Here is a 15,107-nt window from a genome sequence, read left to right as displayed (position 1 = left end):
GCCAAGTCAAATGAAGTAAATGCAAGTTTGTGGATTAAAACTAAACATGCAGAAGTAAACTGACTAGAGCTATAAAAAGGCAAAAGTTGAAGTGGTTTTATATGGTCTGATGTTATTTTTTCTGTTCTGAACTGCTCACTGGCACTGAGAAAATGTAAAACACCAAAGATTACCAGATATCTGAGTTCCTTTAGGACAATACAGAAAGACAAGGAGGAGTGCCTTGGCTCTACCATACCACTCTAAATATACAATTTATTCCTGAAAAAAACATCTAATTTGTTCATTTACACATAGTTAGTTCTACGTCTTCAGCTTGTCAGAATTATGATGGAGAGAAAAACAGTTGTTGAAAAGAGAGGTAATTGTAATGAATGATTTCTTTGCCTCTGAGAGTCTGCCAATGGAGTGCTCTACATCCTCTGCCACTATTCAATCAATATGTATGAACAATAATACAATGAAGAGAGGATTGTTAACATCAAATGAAAGAAAATACCCAGAGGAATATGAGTTTCAGGTTATACACTCTTGAACAAAGCAGAATTTCTATAGCACTTATTCTGAAAGCCAGACAAATAACAAGTCCACTTGGGACCTAAGACAAAGACACTGAGCTCAGTCTCAGACTTATTTTACTACCTTTACTTTGTTAAATAAAAAATATTCTTGGATTTCATGTAAATTAATGATTATTAAACATCATTGGAGATATATTTTCTTAAAGGATCCTTTGGGAATAAAGCAGTAATGTCAAAAGCAGTTAATGTCGAAACTGGAATAAATAAATTAAACATCAAAATCCAAAGCTAAGGTACCTCTGCTTTCAAGTAGAAAAATACTGTTTTGGCTATCTTGACATGTAATTAGAATGCAAGTGTGCAGGTGTGTATGTAACTAACTCTGAATTCAGGATGAACCACTCAAACCAACCGCACAGCCAGATACTCAAAACAAATATTGTGAAATAAAGTTAATAATATAAAGGTATACTTTATGCATGAGGTGTAGGTATCTGCAAATAGAAAAATAACCACTTAATTTGCAAAATAAAGCAGATGACACAAATAAATATTTCAGTTTCGTTTTGAAAACCTAAGTTGTGATCCTGATTATATCTTCTGTAATTGCAATGCTAACCTCCTTGTAATGTATCTTGTAGGACACAACTATCCACAAATATCTCACAGAAAGAGAAGGTTTAAGATAGAGGAAATGTAGTCAATTTTCAGAAAGATACTGTATAATATTAACTTTAATGCTGACACTATTGTTAGCTATTTCCTGAATATTAAGGTGCACAGTGATGATCTTAGGGAGAAAGTTTTAGTCTACATGGTCCAGTCATCATACCCGCCCTGTTAAAAAACACTGAAAAATTTCTTAGCCTCTGTACACTAACAGGCTGCTTAGGATTCCATCTAGTTTTCATTAAAATATGAGAGTCTAAGCCTAAAATATGAGAGACTAAGACTAAAAGCTTAGCTGAACAGAAGTGAAGTACATGAATAAAAAAAAATGACATGAATTAGACCACAGAGTAACACTTTAAAAATCAATATTGGATGCAAAAACCCCCCAAACTTCGTTACACTTTGTTGTGTTTTTCGATCTCAGATATATCTGAAAACATGTACTGTAAAATGTTACATTAGAATTAGATAAAATTAGTTTTGGTTAATCAATATCACTTTAAAACATGATGATGTATCTTAATACAACACATAATATATTTTCTGGTGTCCATCCTCAACAAAACTAAGTGAGTTAGTTGTGATTATTACTATCCAGCATAATAAATCACACACATCAGCCATTTACTGGTGTTGCCTCTCAACTCTTCTTTCTTTGAAGTGTAAAGAACAACACTGATGCTTGAAGATCATGCGCCAAGAGATTAATGGAGCCTGAATTTCAAAGAAAGAATAGGACAAGAAAAAGAAAGCTAAGGAAAAAAAAAAAAAAACAAAAAAACCACGTTCATTTTGGTTCAATTCCTGTTCACTTCTGGCGAGGAATAAGAGTAAAACAAGTTGAATAATCTCATGAACTAGCCTATTTACTCAGAAAACCTACATGAATGAGGAAGACAAAGGAAAATTGAAGAAGGCAAGAGTACTGGGGTAAAGACTGTTCCCAGTTGAAATAAAAGGGAAGTGGAGGCTGAAGTTATAAGAGGGCAGGGAAAAACACATTAAAGAGAACAACGTGAAAGTACATTTTTCTGGAATATGCATGTGTTATACATGCAGTAAAGAAGGTTCAACCTCAAAAAAAAAAAATCAGTGAAGAAGTTCAGACATCAGTAAATACAGGGTAAACAGGAAAAGGATAAATGGTATGCAGCAGAAGTAAACAAAACAAAATAAAACAGAAAGCAAAAGACAACAGAGACAATTTAGACAATTCTTTTGATGTTGAAATTATTCCAGATTACACAGATATAAAACTCACTGAAGCAAGTTTAAACCTGGTCCAGAACCTCAGACAAATATATCTGATTCGCCTCTCTCCATTACCTTTCTAATAACTAGCTGGTGTAGTTTAGCTGTCAGACCTCACTGGAATCTAAGTAAATGGAATTGCCTCATTTCATTCAGAATCTACAGATCTTGTTCTTAAAATAGTACTACTGGTTGTGAATCAGTTTTTTGCAGTAGTATTGTATGAGGATAGCCAAGAAACAAATGTTCACAGTTAAAGCTTTTCACTAGACAGCTGAAATGTAAGTAAATCATACCAGGAAGATGTCAACTGATTGAAACGTATAATTTTTATATCATTTGCTATCACATAGTTTAAAAAAAAACACCCCACACTATTTTCACTTTTAGTTAGGGCTTCCCCTATCCATATTCACTTACTGTACTGAAATGAATTCCAGCAAAATTAACTGAGAGTTAACTTCCTCAGTTTTTGAAATCTGTTTGAAACTGCATCTTCACTTTACCCCATTATTTAGAAAGTTTGTCAAGTGTGCTTGAAAAGTCTTTATACCCCAATAGTCCTTTGCTGTCTAGGCATGCTAATATACATAGCTTGCACTAAAAGTATCATTGCATTGTCTTATAAGAGTTAATGTATTTAAAATGCAAGCTTTTTGGAGAAAAGGAACGTGCTGCATGTAATCAAGTTAGGACAGGAAAACTTGCACAGTACCAAAAAAATACAAATTTACTTGTTCAACGAGAACTTGAATGTTGGTTTCCAATTTAAGAGACGTTGGGAAGAGAAGAGAGAACATGGAAGAAGCAGAGAAATGGAAAAAAATTTGAGTATAAATACATTCGGTGTGTCTATATATGTGCACGCACACATAAATTCAAGGTGTATTACTTTGAGACACCTGAGAGATAAGAAAGTAAAGAAAATACATGTTGCCTTTGAACCTCTAAGAAATATTTTTAAAAATTCTAATGACTCCAGAAAATGTCTCGTAAAATCTTATTTTGCAATAATCTAAGCTTCACCTCTAAACCCCTCAGCTGTTATGCAAAATGTTTACAAGCAGGAAAAAAAAAAAAAAAAAAAAAGAATTCAGTTGTATTAAATATGAAATTGAATTTAGCTTGGATACCCAAAGACAGACAACTTTTTCTCAGAGTACTCCAGAGTTACTTTTGGCAAGGTAAATTTTTTCTAGAATAATTCCAGTACAATAATTTAAAAATTAACTTTCTACTCAGCATTCATTATAAAAGAAGTATGTTGGAGTAGGATAATAGCAAGATGATAAATTTCAGACACTGCCTGTGAGAATCACCTATACATAGTCATCCAGTCTTTAAAATACCTTATCCTCTGTAAAATATCAAGTGCACTTCTAACTTTTTAAGGTCTTGGTTCATGTGTTAGTAGGGTGGTCAATGTTAAGTACAGGAAAATGAACATAAAAAAAGTAGAAACGAGTGACAAGTTATCTGTATGATTTAATGCAAGATAAAAAACAGGTTTGGAAAGGAAAAGGAAGTGGGAGACTGATTCAGGTTTTTCTTCCTCTTCACTCACATCTTTACTAAGAACTTAAACGCCAAAAAATCCATAGCAAAAAAATCTTAGGAGTGACAGACAAACTACGAATCATTAGCTTAGTAGTTGCCACAAGAGCTGCCATATCTTGAAAATGTTAATTAAGTACAAGTTTACAGGCAATATGCTAAAGAAAATACAAATATTGAAGAAAAAATACATATGCCAGTGAGAGCAATTAATAGAGAAATTTGAAGATTTAACTGATTTTTGATAATGTGGGAAAAAATTAGATATTCATTAACTGTCATTAACAATTGATGAAGGATCTTTTATGATCCTGCAGGTGTCTTGAATACCCTCTGCCCCCTCAAGGGTTTAACTGCCTGGGCTGTGCAAGAAGCCTTTTTGGGACACCCCCCTTGGCTCAGATGCAGCTTTTGAGCTCAGGTGTTGGGCTTCAGTACTGGCCTGATGTGGGGTCAGCCGTGCCTGTGCCCAGCCACAGACCCCCCTGACCCCCCCTGTGAGCTCATGTCCTGGCCTGGTCTCATCCTGTCCCCATCCCCACGGCTCTGCCCAGCTCTCTGGGTAGTGTCTGACCCCACTGATCATCCCTGGACCTGCTGGGTGCCATAGGGATGTGCCAGGAGGGTGAGGACCCTGCCCCACCGCCACCCTTGGCTCCCTGCTCCTCTGCCCATGCAGGGCAGCACCTGCCCTGGCTCTTTGGCCACTACACAGAATTGCGTACATCCTGGAAAAGGCACTGAAAACTCACGTCTCAAAGGAGGCCTAGCAAAACCGTTGCTAGCATTTGAGAATGATTTCAAGGTTCGAAAGTCTCACCCAGTATGATTTCCCTGGATGTGCCTGAGAAGAGATAATATTTAAAGAACAGGAGAAATGATAGGGATAAGCTGCTACTCTTTGCACAGAAGAATGAGGAAGGGGTTTTGGCCAAGTAGAACTAGAAGGACTTGGCCCTCATCGCCATTCAGCTGCAGGGATGGTAAACCTAGCATCTCGTATCACATTCTTTCTCCTCTCCTGTGCCCATACCTCCCACAGTGGAAAAGCTGAGGAACCTCTGAGTCTGATCTTTACCTTCCTCCTAAATTTAAATACAATGAATGCCACTGTCCTGATTGCCTGGAGCTTTATTCTGTCAGCAGGATTTTAAAACAAAGTTGATCCTCAACAGTGAAGTTCATAGAGCCTCAGCACTAGACCTTATTGGGGTGAGACTAAGAATTTTGGTACAACTAACTTATGCTGAGTTTCAGCACACAAAGACTAACAGCAGTTTGGTAAAGTGATGTAACTTGGCACTTCTTATAGAAATTATTATTCCAGCAGGACTACCACCCGTGGGAAAATCTGATGTAACCCTTCCAGATATAGTTATTTCATTCACAGTATTTAGATCCAACCAATTTTGTAAGACAGGTCTAACACTTGTTTGGATTTCCCTCTAGTCATCAGAGATATCAGCAACAAGTTATTTGTGAACCAAAGGCATCAAAATGGTATTGTGTAACCACCTCTGTGAATTTTTATGGACACAGCTGGGCTTTATGGGGGTACTGAAAGTTTAAATCAAAGTGAATATCTATGAGGAAAAAAGTGATCTGTCAGGCTTGAATAAAAGGAAAGAGCATGGAACATCAAAGGACTGGAACATCTCTAAAATGTCTATTTTTCCAATCATGTGGGACTAAGTAAAAGAACAACTTTATGAATTTACCTTGTATGATTAGACTGCAACAGCTACATTTGTAGACAAATGGCACAGATATGGAAAACTGTTAGGTTATTTTCAGGATTGTTATTTCTTTCTGTTGCATTTTAAATGAGAAAATAATCAAACAATTGAAAAAAAATAGCATCCAAAGATAAAAGGAAAGAAAAGAAAGAGAGAAGGCATGGAAGAATGCAATGTCTTCCTGGTTTTATATCTATAGCAGTTAGAAAACAAAGAGGCTGCCTCCTAAGTATGTTGAATTGGGGAAAGCTGGAGTGAGTGTCCACTCACAGTCTTGAAAATTTTCATCTTGAGCTCTTGTGTGTGAGGGAAAGGAAGAGTGGGGATCAATAAGGACAATGCTAGAATAATCATCATTATGCACACATTGTATTAGCTCTTATTAGAAAAGATCATGACTGGAAACACACAAAAAATCAGTCATAAGGCTTTGCACTTAATGTCTCTGAAAAATGTCTGCTGTGATCTTTTCATCTCTAAGCCCCTTTTGAAGATCAACTTTATCCTTTAAAGTTGGGAATGATTTCCTCTATGATCACGCAAAGAGGCTCTGATCAGTTTAGATTTTAATGAGAAATTCAATCACTTCACTAAAATTACTACTTTATACATGAAATTAATAGAAAGTTTTCTTATTGACTGTGAAGAGGGCACCTGTACTGAAAAACTGTAAAAGAAGATACACCAGTTCTGTGAACTGATCTACAGCTATTGTTGCGGAAGAGCTTCACCGCTTTTTACGGGGTGGGAGAAACAGCACAGGCAGAGAGAGCATGCACTGCAGTGCACATCATTGTTCTATGGGAGGAAGGAAAGTTTTGCACATCTGGGAACGGCAATCTGAAAATACAAACACAAAATGTGCTCCCTGACCATAGTCCAGCTTCTGCATGAATGTGTATATTAACATTTTCCCCAGCTTGAAGTTGTTTAGTTTTAGACATACAGCTTATTTACAAGCAGTATATTTCGGCCTATAAATGTTGGGTAACAAAGATCTGACATTACAAAGGAGGACTAAAAAACGTCTGCCAGAGCAATACTCAGAGCATTGTATCAGTTTGCCCATGCTACCAAAAGCTGTAAGAGTACAATCAATTAGGAGAACTATCAACCTTGTTTAAACAGAAAATGGTGACATCAAGTTGAACAGCTGCCAAACCCACCATCGTTTCTGAAACCATTTTCTATAGTTAAGTAGCCTTAAGCTATGTCTCTAAAATACATACACAAATGTAATGACATGATTTTTAATGACAGTATGTTTGAGTATCTTACATATACCTACTACACAAAGACATTCTTATATTGTTATATATACTACAGCTTCAGAATATCAATGCTAATATGAAGCAATTGGCCCATAATAATGAAAGCAGGTCTTTCCACTTTTTTTCTGTAAGATTTTTCCCACATTTTTTCTTTCCTGTCTTTCTGATCTCTCCTTTTAGTACCCTTCACCAGAGTTGAAGACCATTTACAAGCTGATCTATCTCCTTTGGCACCTCTCTTCTCTGCTCTCTCTTTCACTTTGGTTGCACGATTCATCACTAAGGTAGTACCTACTATAACTGTGAGGCTAAACTTAACATGCTAGAAAAGCTAGTACATACTCTTATTATGAGGCTAAACTTCACATGCCAGAAAAGTAATGGACTGTATCTGCACCTAGCAAAAAAAAAAATCAAGAGTAAATCAAGAGCAAATTGAGAATATAACTTCAAATCTCTAATCTCTCTGTATTACACGTCATTATCAAGATAAACAAAGTTCTGCAGTTCTTTTAAAACACACCAAATTAATAGAATGTTTTGAAATTTCAATCAACGATCTGCTGATAAAAATCAATTTCTGAATGTAATGAACACAAGGGTGTAGGTGTTGTCAATCAAAAATCCTTGACTTGCCCTTTTAAGACTCTCCATTTCTGATACGGTCCCCCGGCTAAATCTTGAAAAATGATCTTACCTTTCAGGAATTGCTTCCGTCTTTATCCATCATGATCCATATGCAGATACGATGGGAAATGTATTCATTCAGATACCTCCCTACAGAGATTTAGATGGCTTGCTACTTTAAGATCCTAGTTGTATATAGGTTCAATAGAAAGTGGCCAGCTATTTGTCTTCATACATTGCCCTAGCAGTCATAAAGCTTGCAAGAACATACATTCAAGTTTCTGAGCTCAAGCTCCCTCTCAGGACAGCATCAAACACCACAGAATTACAACCTAAGAGCTGCCCCTACACATTGGGGTGAAACCCCAGCCTTACTGAAAATCTCAGTGACTCCAAAGGGGAGGGATTTCCCCTTTTAGTTATTTACATTAACTCTTAATCGAGGATTATATACTGCTTAATACATGAACTACCTCTCACCTTTTACAGCATCAAGTCTGACAATAACCACTATTGACAATACTACTTTGACTCTTTAAGGTACTTTTATTTAAAATGAGAATAAAATCACAATGCTATGTCTCATTTCTCATATTGCAACGGCTTAAGCAAACAATGAAATAACAGAGGTATCTTGTGACCTTAACAGCTGTTATTTACTAAGATTGTTCAATCTTCTACATAAAGGTGCACTATTAAACGACACAAAAAGGAACAGAAAAATTATCAAAAAACAGTTGGGCATGAATGACCTATAGTTTCAAAAGGGCTGTTATCTAATTAAATTTGCTGTTAGAGTCAAGATTACACTTGCTTAAAGCAAACATGACAAATTCACTTATTGATGTTACCAGAATGATATGATCTCATCAAAAATTGACTAAGCCAGAAGTCATGAATTTATAACAGAGGCCAAATCCTACTTTCTGATTCATTTATGAAGTTTCATGCTGTAGAAATTCACCCCTAGTTTAACTCTATCAACCAAGAAAGATCTGGCCCATTGAACTACTACACTCAGGAGTTCAAGGTAAGAAATATTTGGCCCAAACTCTCTCTCAATAATGCAAGATACAATCTACTCTACGTATCCAAAGCAAAGCTTTATTGATAAAAGCAGCTTTATGCAAATGTTCAGCTATAAATTACTTCTAAAGAGTTGGCACTGCAATGTTCAGACATCTATTTAAAAATACTATTTTGTTCTTTTTGGATGCTTATCAGATATCTTATCAGATAAAGCTTTGTTCATGTGAATCTAATTATTCAGGTTTTTGCTAAGTTCTTTCCTGTTAGAGCTTCTTGCAAAGTGACTTCAAACTGTTTCATTTTCTGAATAAACTGAGTGATTCCAAACAACTTTTGCTAGAAGAGGAATAAATTAATGTTTGGGAGCTCACAATCCTTTTGGTCTTCAAAGCCTTCAAAGGATTTAAAACATAGAATTTCACTCTTCCCCTCGCCCCCCTTTGAAGTGGGTCATTTTTAGTAAATCAACTTAGCCTCGGGTTCCTTCAGAGCTAGTGCATTACACTATTCCATGTAATACCAGAAGTGCTAACAGCTTAAAACATTACTAAACAGTAGTCTGAAGACTTGTGTTTAAGAAAAAAACAGAATCAAATAAATTTTTTCTGCAAAAATTAATGTGGTATCTTTCTATTTACCGGCCCCAAATCTAGGAATACTATTTTATTCAAGCACTAGCCAGAGTGGAAGATAGAAAAGTTGAGAGAAAAATCCATGGGAAAAAGGCTTAGATATGAAAAACTCAAAGCACTCATTTTATATCATTTTAATTACCATTGGTCTTTTTACAGTTACTCACTATACTCATTATAAACCTAGCCAATTTAAGAGAAGATAATTAATGCCAAAAGGCTTCTCTCATTTCAGTGATATTTCTTAGGAATCACCTATGAAAGACTGAAGAAAGAAAGGCAAATGATCTAAATTGGGAATATGTTTTCACTCCAGAAGAATTTGAATTAACAAATCTTGAGATACCCCAAAAATTTCCTGAAAAAACAAAAACTTCTGCTTATATTAAACATTTGGAGTGTATTCAGCCTTAGACACAATATATTCAGGTGCCTATATACAGCTCTTTATATTTAAGCTCTTACTGTTAAAGGGGACATAGTCATCACAGTTTATGAAGTCACAAATGCTGTTCATTTCCCCCTGAAGCACACATCTACATGTAACTCTACATAGAGTTGAGGCTCAGTCTCCTTTGATTGCAAATGGGAGCCAAGACAACCAGCTCATGTGGAGACACGCACAAAGATCTAATTTTAGGTGTTGGGTGTTTAATCCTATCCTTGGTTTCAAAGCAGTCAATAATTTGTTTCTGTTTTTCTTAATAAATACGAGGTAAAGTAAATCTCAAAATGAAAATGGAAATATCAGTTACATATAGTGAAATTTCATCAGAATCAACATATTCCATATGAAAAGTCTAATTTTCATAAAACAGTCTTTCCTGAAGACAAAAAATTTCATCGGGGGGAAAAAAAACCCAAAACCCAAACCAAACACAACAGACGTACTCTAGTTCACAGAAGATGGAAAAATAACTAGGAAGTTTCCTTCCTTTTCCTCCTTTAAGGCAATAATACTAATGGATATAAGACTCTGGTTTTGTTAAGAGGGTGTACGTGTACTCCAGAAATAAATCCTCATGAACAGGTACTCAATAATAAATAATTTCAGAGCTCACTGAAAAGTTATGACACAAATATTAACTATACGGACCTCAACAGCAAAGTGGCACTAAAATAAGAAAAATATTAATACTAAATATAAAGTTGTTTTCCTACCTGTGTGCAGACAAATTACTGAGGTACAGGGTGTATTTTTCTTCAGCAGACAGGCCATCCATCATCAAGTAAAAAACATGAAAATTACTCTGGTTTAGAGGTTGCATAATGACACGAGACTTCTCCAACATGTATGTATAAATCCTAGCTGATTGAGAAACAAACAAATAAATTCATCATTATACTGATTGCTCTAAACTTATATATTTTAAACCATTCACCATCGCAACATTGGAGAATAAACAATGTTTCTTATAAAACAGTCCAAGGTGAGAATAATATCAAAACTATTACCATTCATTCTACCATGGTTTTCTACATAAATCAAATATAACCCCCTAATTCCATTAAAATTAGCGGAACAAATGTCTTACCTTGCTTAATGTCTTACATTATCTTTAAAATTACTTACTTAATTTTAAAGATAATGATGTTGATTTGTACTCTGTTTTACTTATTTGAGGAACCAGTTGTCATATTTGGGAAGACTTTCTAAGGGACAAGCTGTTAGTCATCTCACCAAAGTGTAGCCATCTGAGCATTGGCACCTATTCTAAGTTCCTTCGTAATGCAGAGAGAAAGATGGAAGAGAGATTCAAGACAACTTGGAAAAACTGCTCTTGGAACCATTTCCTCTTTCTCTGTTGGCGATCAAGAGCGCTCAGATTAATAGTTTAGATTAACCACCTAACTTCTAGATGGCTACTTCTAGATGGCTACAAAGAGACAAATCCTCAGCAGAACTGGTCATCAACAAGCTCGGTAACCTGTGCCTGGGGAAACATGGGCATCTCAGAAGGGTTATGATGAGCTGGCCAAATGAGAAGCCATGTGGATCAGCACATCTGGGAAGAAGGTGAAGGAGGACAAACCTGACTACGATTTGCCTACAGAAACGCTAATTACATGATCACATGTAACCTGAGGCCCACTAAGGTTCTGAAAGAGGCAAAGCACAGAAGCAGAGGAAATATTGGACCCTCAAATCCATTCACCTCTTTTACCAGATTACAGGCATTTTAGAGGTATTTGTGAAGAGACAGGAGATTCACTGTTTTGGGCAGACTACTTTTCAGTCCTCCACTGAGTGTCGACCACCATGCAGTTCCAGATGCAGCAGGCTCAAGAGAACAAGGGAATGCCTAACTGTAGCTAGAGGTCAGGGCCCTCGCTGTTTGTGAGGACCTGATTCCAGTTCCCACTTACCCCACTGTTTGTACACTTTACCTCATCATTGCTTAAATACTAGCTGTGGTGCAAAGACCAGAAGCCTGTCCCCTCACATACAACTGAGGACCCCCACCACTAGGATGCAGTACATTCTGTAGCAGCATTATGCTTTTCAATCTCTGCAATACGGCAGAGCTTTCGCGGAGTCTTAGCGAGCATCCTTACCCTGGAAAAGACTGTTGAGTTTCGAGGATAAGGTGCACTTCTCAGCAATGGAGGAGCTATATTTTTGAAACCCTGTAACCATAGCTTCCCATAGTCTGGATGACAACCAGCTCATCTAAGACTCCTTCCTTTATGAACTGGAAGTAGTTCTTGAACATTCAGTAATAGAAAGTACTGGTACATGCATCCTGTAGCATGGTAAGTATGTCCTCTAAACACATACCATTTTTGAGCCACTCATGGTTTTTTAGAATTTTTTTTCTTACTTTTTTGAAGCAAGCTGGGATTAAGCATAAAATAGCACTGAGTTATTCGGTGCAGTCAAAACTCTTGCATTTCTAGATATATGCAGAAGCACAACTTCAGATGCCTGAGAGACCTGAAGTTTGAAGACAGAGTGGGAGTTTAAAGACTTCTAAAGATGGGGATAGTTGAAACAGTATTTTCAGAATCAGTTTTGGTCTCAAAAGTATTGCCCAATGCAAGGCTGAGCAAAATTACGCAGGTTAGATCTCAACGTGTGAGTGTGTATCAGAAGCATGGTAGTTGCATTAGCCTAATGGCTAGGCTAGAAGCTAGAATGTCGTGCTTCTGCCACCATACCGCTGCTAATATCCACAGTAGCTCATTTAGAGCTGGCTTGGTTATTGCTATACCATCTGTATTTGTCTAGTAATTATATTTTAAATTTCACCTAAATATTTTCTATGTTTCTGTCCATACTGTTAAATTAAACACAGCAAACTTGAAGTTACTTGAAGTTGTGTGTATAAGGGAATGCAGCCTGTGAGAATATTGTTGAAAGACATCGTAGGGTGAAGGGAAACAAAATCGGTAAATCTTGAACATATTGTTTTGAGAAAGGTCTCAGCAGTTAAGTGCTGTCCCTGAAGCCAGTATAACTATGCACGGTCTCACAAAGTGCTACTCTGCACAGGCCAAACCATCCCAGATTCATTCCAGTTGCAGTAGGGAAGGTCAGTGGTACACTACCCAGGGGCATCTTCCACCCTTTCTTTTTTTTAACAGCACAGGCATGGTCTGACACATGTGCTGGCAACCTAAACCATGCCTGGGATTCTAGCTACAGATGAGACAGTAGGACTGACAGAGGAGAGTTGTATGGCTGACTTGCTGAACCAAGGAGACATGATCTGGCCCATTTAATCATCCTACAAAAAGTAGAAGTGAACTCCTGCTATTATGGAACCTATATTATGAGAAATTCTGTACCAGCCATCTAGCCCTCTGTTGCTACACTACAGAAAAAAGAAAAGTGCTGGAAGTAAAAGGGCACGCTTGGGAAATCATTAAGCTGGTAGCAGGATATTTTTCTGGCACCAGTAACTTTGCAGCACACTACAAATTGAAGTAATACAATCTTAACCTATCGTGGCAGGACTGGCCCAGACACACACTTTCATCAGAATCAGTCATTACCTGGCTACCATTCCTACAGGGTAAAACAGGATAGATGAACCTGAAGGGTAATTTCCATCTTTTATTGTGCGTGTAACTTATTTCTCAGTAAGACTAACTCTACCATCAAATAATTTGAAAAGAGGCCATTACTAATCTTTAACCACTTTTTTTGTGTGCAATGATCTTCACTAAGGCTTTCATAACTATCACTCAGGTGTTTTTAACATTCATTGATTAGTAAAAGCAAGAAAAATGCTACTGGAGATCACCTATCTGATTAATTAATACATTCAACTTTAATGACAGGCAACACCACTTATTTATATGACACAAATTAATTCAGCCCTTTTCAGGTACTTCAAGTCACCCGCTTTAATAAGGTTAAACACAGCTCATCTCAGTTAGCATCTCCAGCAATGGGAAGAGCTGTTAAGAAAAGTTGAGCTTCCGATCAGCAAGAATCAAACACAGGGCCATCTTAATGGAGCTAAAGTAACTCATAAAGAAAACTATCACAGTAATATGCTTTTCTACAAAGTGAAAAGATATGTTCGTTAACCTATGTGTGAAATAAAAGGGAAAAATAATAGAGTTCCAAAGTCTGCCATTTTTGTGCAATGTTAACTGTGCTTACAGGCACAAGGAAATTTGTCCTTCCTTTAACAGACCCCTTGATCTACTGAGCAGCTACACAGCCAGCAAGCAGACTCTGTATTGAAAGTGTGGCCAGTGAAATCTTTCTTCCAGCTATGCATTCTTTGAAATGACATTGCTCTTTCTCAAAAACCATGCTGTCCTAAACACAACTATTGCTAAAGACAAAATAACATTTCAAAGTTCAAAGCTGAAACACAGTACAAAAAAACATCAGAGAGCTTAGCTGGCTGCAGTCTTTCTTATACCAAAAAAGGAAATTCACGTCTGAAACTTCTTAATTGATAAAAAATGTTTGTAACACACACAGGCGAATACGCATTCTGCTTCATTTTACAAATCAAAATTAGATCCTTCCATTTCAGTGCAACTTAAAAAAAAAAATCAGACCTTGCTTTTCAAAAAGTGAAGACTGAGAAAAGGAAGGCCTAAAAAGCAAGGCAGGAAAATCTGGAGAATATATTTGTCAGGCTTGATTTTCTCTTCCTAACCTTCTTTTCTAGTCATTTGAGGAAACTGAGAGAAGCCTTACCTATCATCTTAGGAATTACGTCAACTTACCTGAAAGACCATTTACTCTCTCCCTTTCCAGATAAAAATAAAATTCAGTAATTTTACTTCTGGAAATAAATAAATAATCAGTCTTTTACTACTATGCAGTGGGTGTGAATCATCGTCTATGAAGGATTACAATTTTTTGGCAGAAGATCAGTCTTTGAATTCTGTTAGGTATGAATTTATTTTAGAAACTTAATGAAATCACTGGCTTGTAGTTTATTCTGTATTTGTTCTGATGTAAGACTTTTTACTAGTTCTCACTGCCTTATCTTATCCAGTCACAAAGAACAATGATTTAATCTGGGTTATACCTTCTCCACTTGTTTGATTAGACTAAAATGATGAAAGGTACTTGACCACAAAGCCACTTGTCACAGAAAAACTCCCATTTGAACCCAACATCGCAGCACACCTCATCAGAAACAAGAGTCAGAGAAGACATATAAAACCTCTACAGATATCTGTACTGGCTATGAGTAGAACCACACTCAAGAGCTCCATCGTTGTTTTCAAAACGTCATGGCAAAGATCCAGTTTATGAGAAAGACCGAATTAAGCCTGTACATGAAAATTATGGCCAACGTTTCTGTTATTTAGGTATATTGGACTTTCTGCTGTAAGAAT

At 36.6% G+C, this 15,107-nt stretch overlaps 1 protein-coding gene across 1 annotated transcript in view; it reads right to left on the bottom strand.

The window, feature by feature from the left end:
* The window catches only part of MYO16 (myosin XVI), a gene marked incomplete at both ends in the record, with an annotated part of 315,156 nt that overhangs the window by 146,854 nt on the left and 153,195 nt on the right, over nucleotides 1-15,107 (bottom strand). The window contains 1 exon segment of the mRNA XM_082305019.1: nucleotides 10,455-10,602. Coding sequence (XP_082161145.1) covers nucleotides 10,455-10,602 — 148 coding nt within the window.

This window comes from Platalea leucorodia (genome assembly GCF_965183815.1).
Source record: "Platalea leucorodia genome assembly, chromosome: 2".
Taxonomy (NCBI): domain Eukaryota; kingdom Metazoa; phylum Chordata; class Aves; order Pelecaniformes; family Threskiornithidae; genus Platalea; species Platalea leucorodia.
This window is presented reverse-complemented; position numbering and strand designations above follow the sequence as displayed.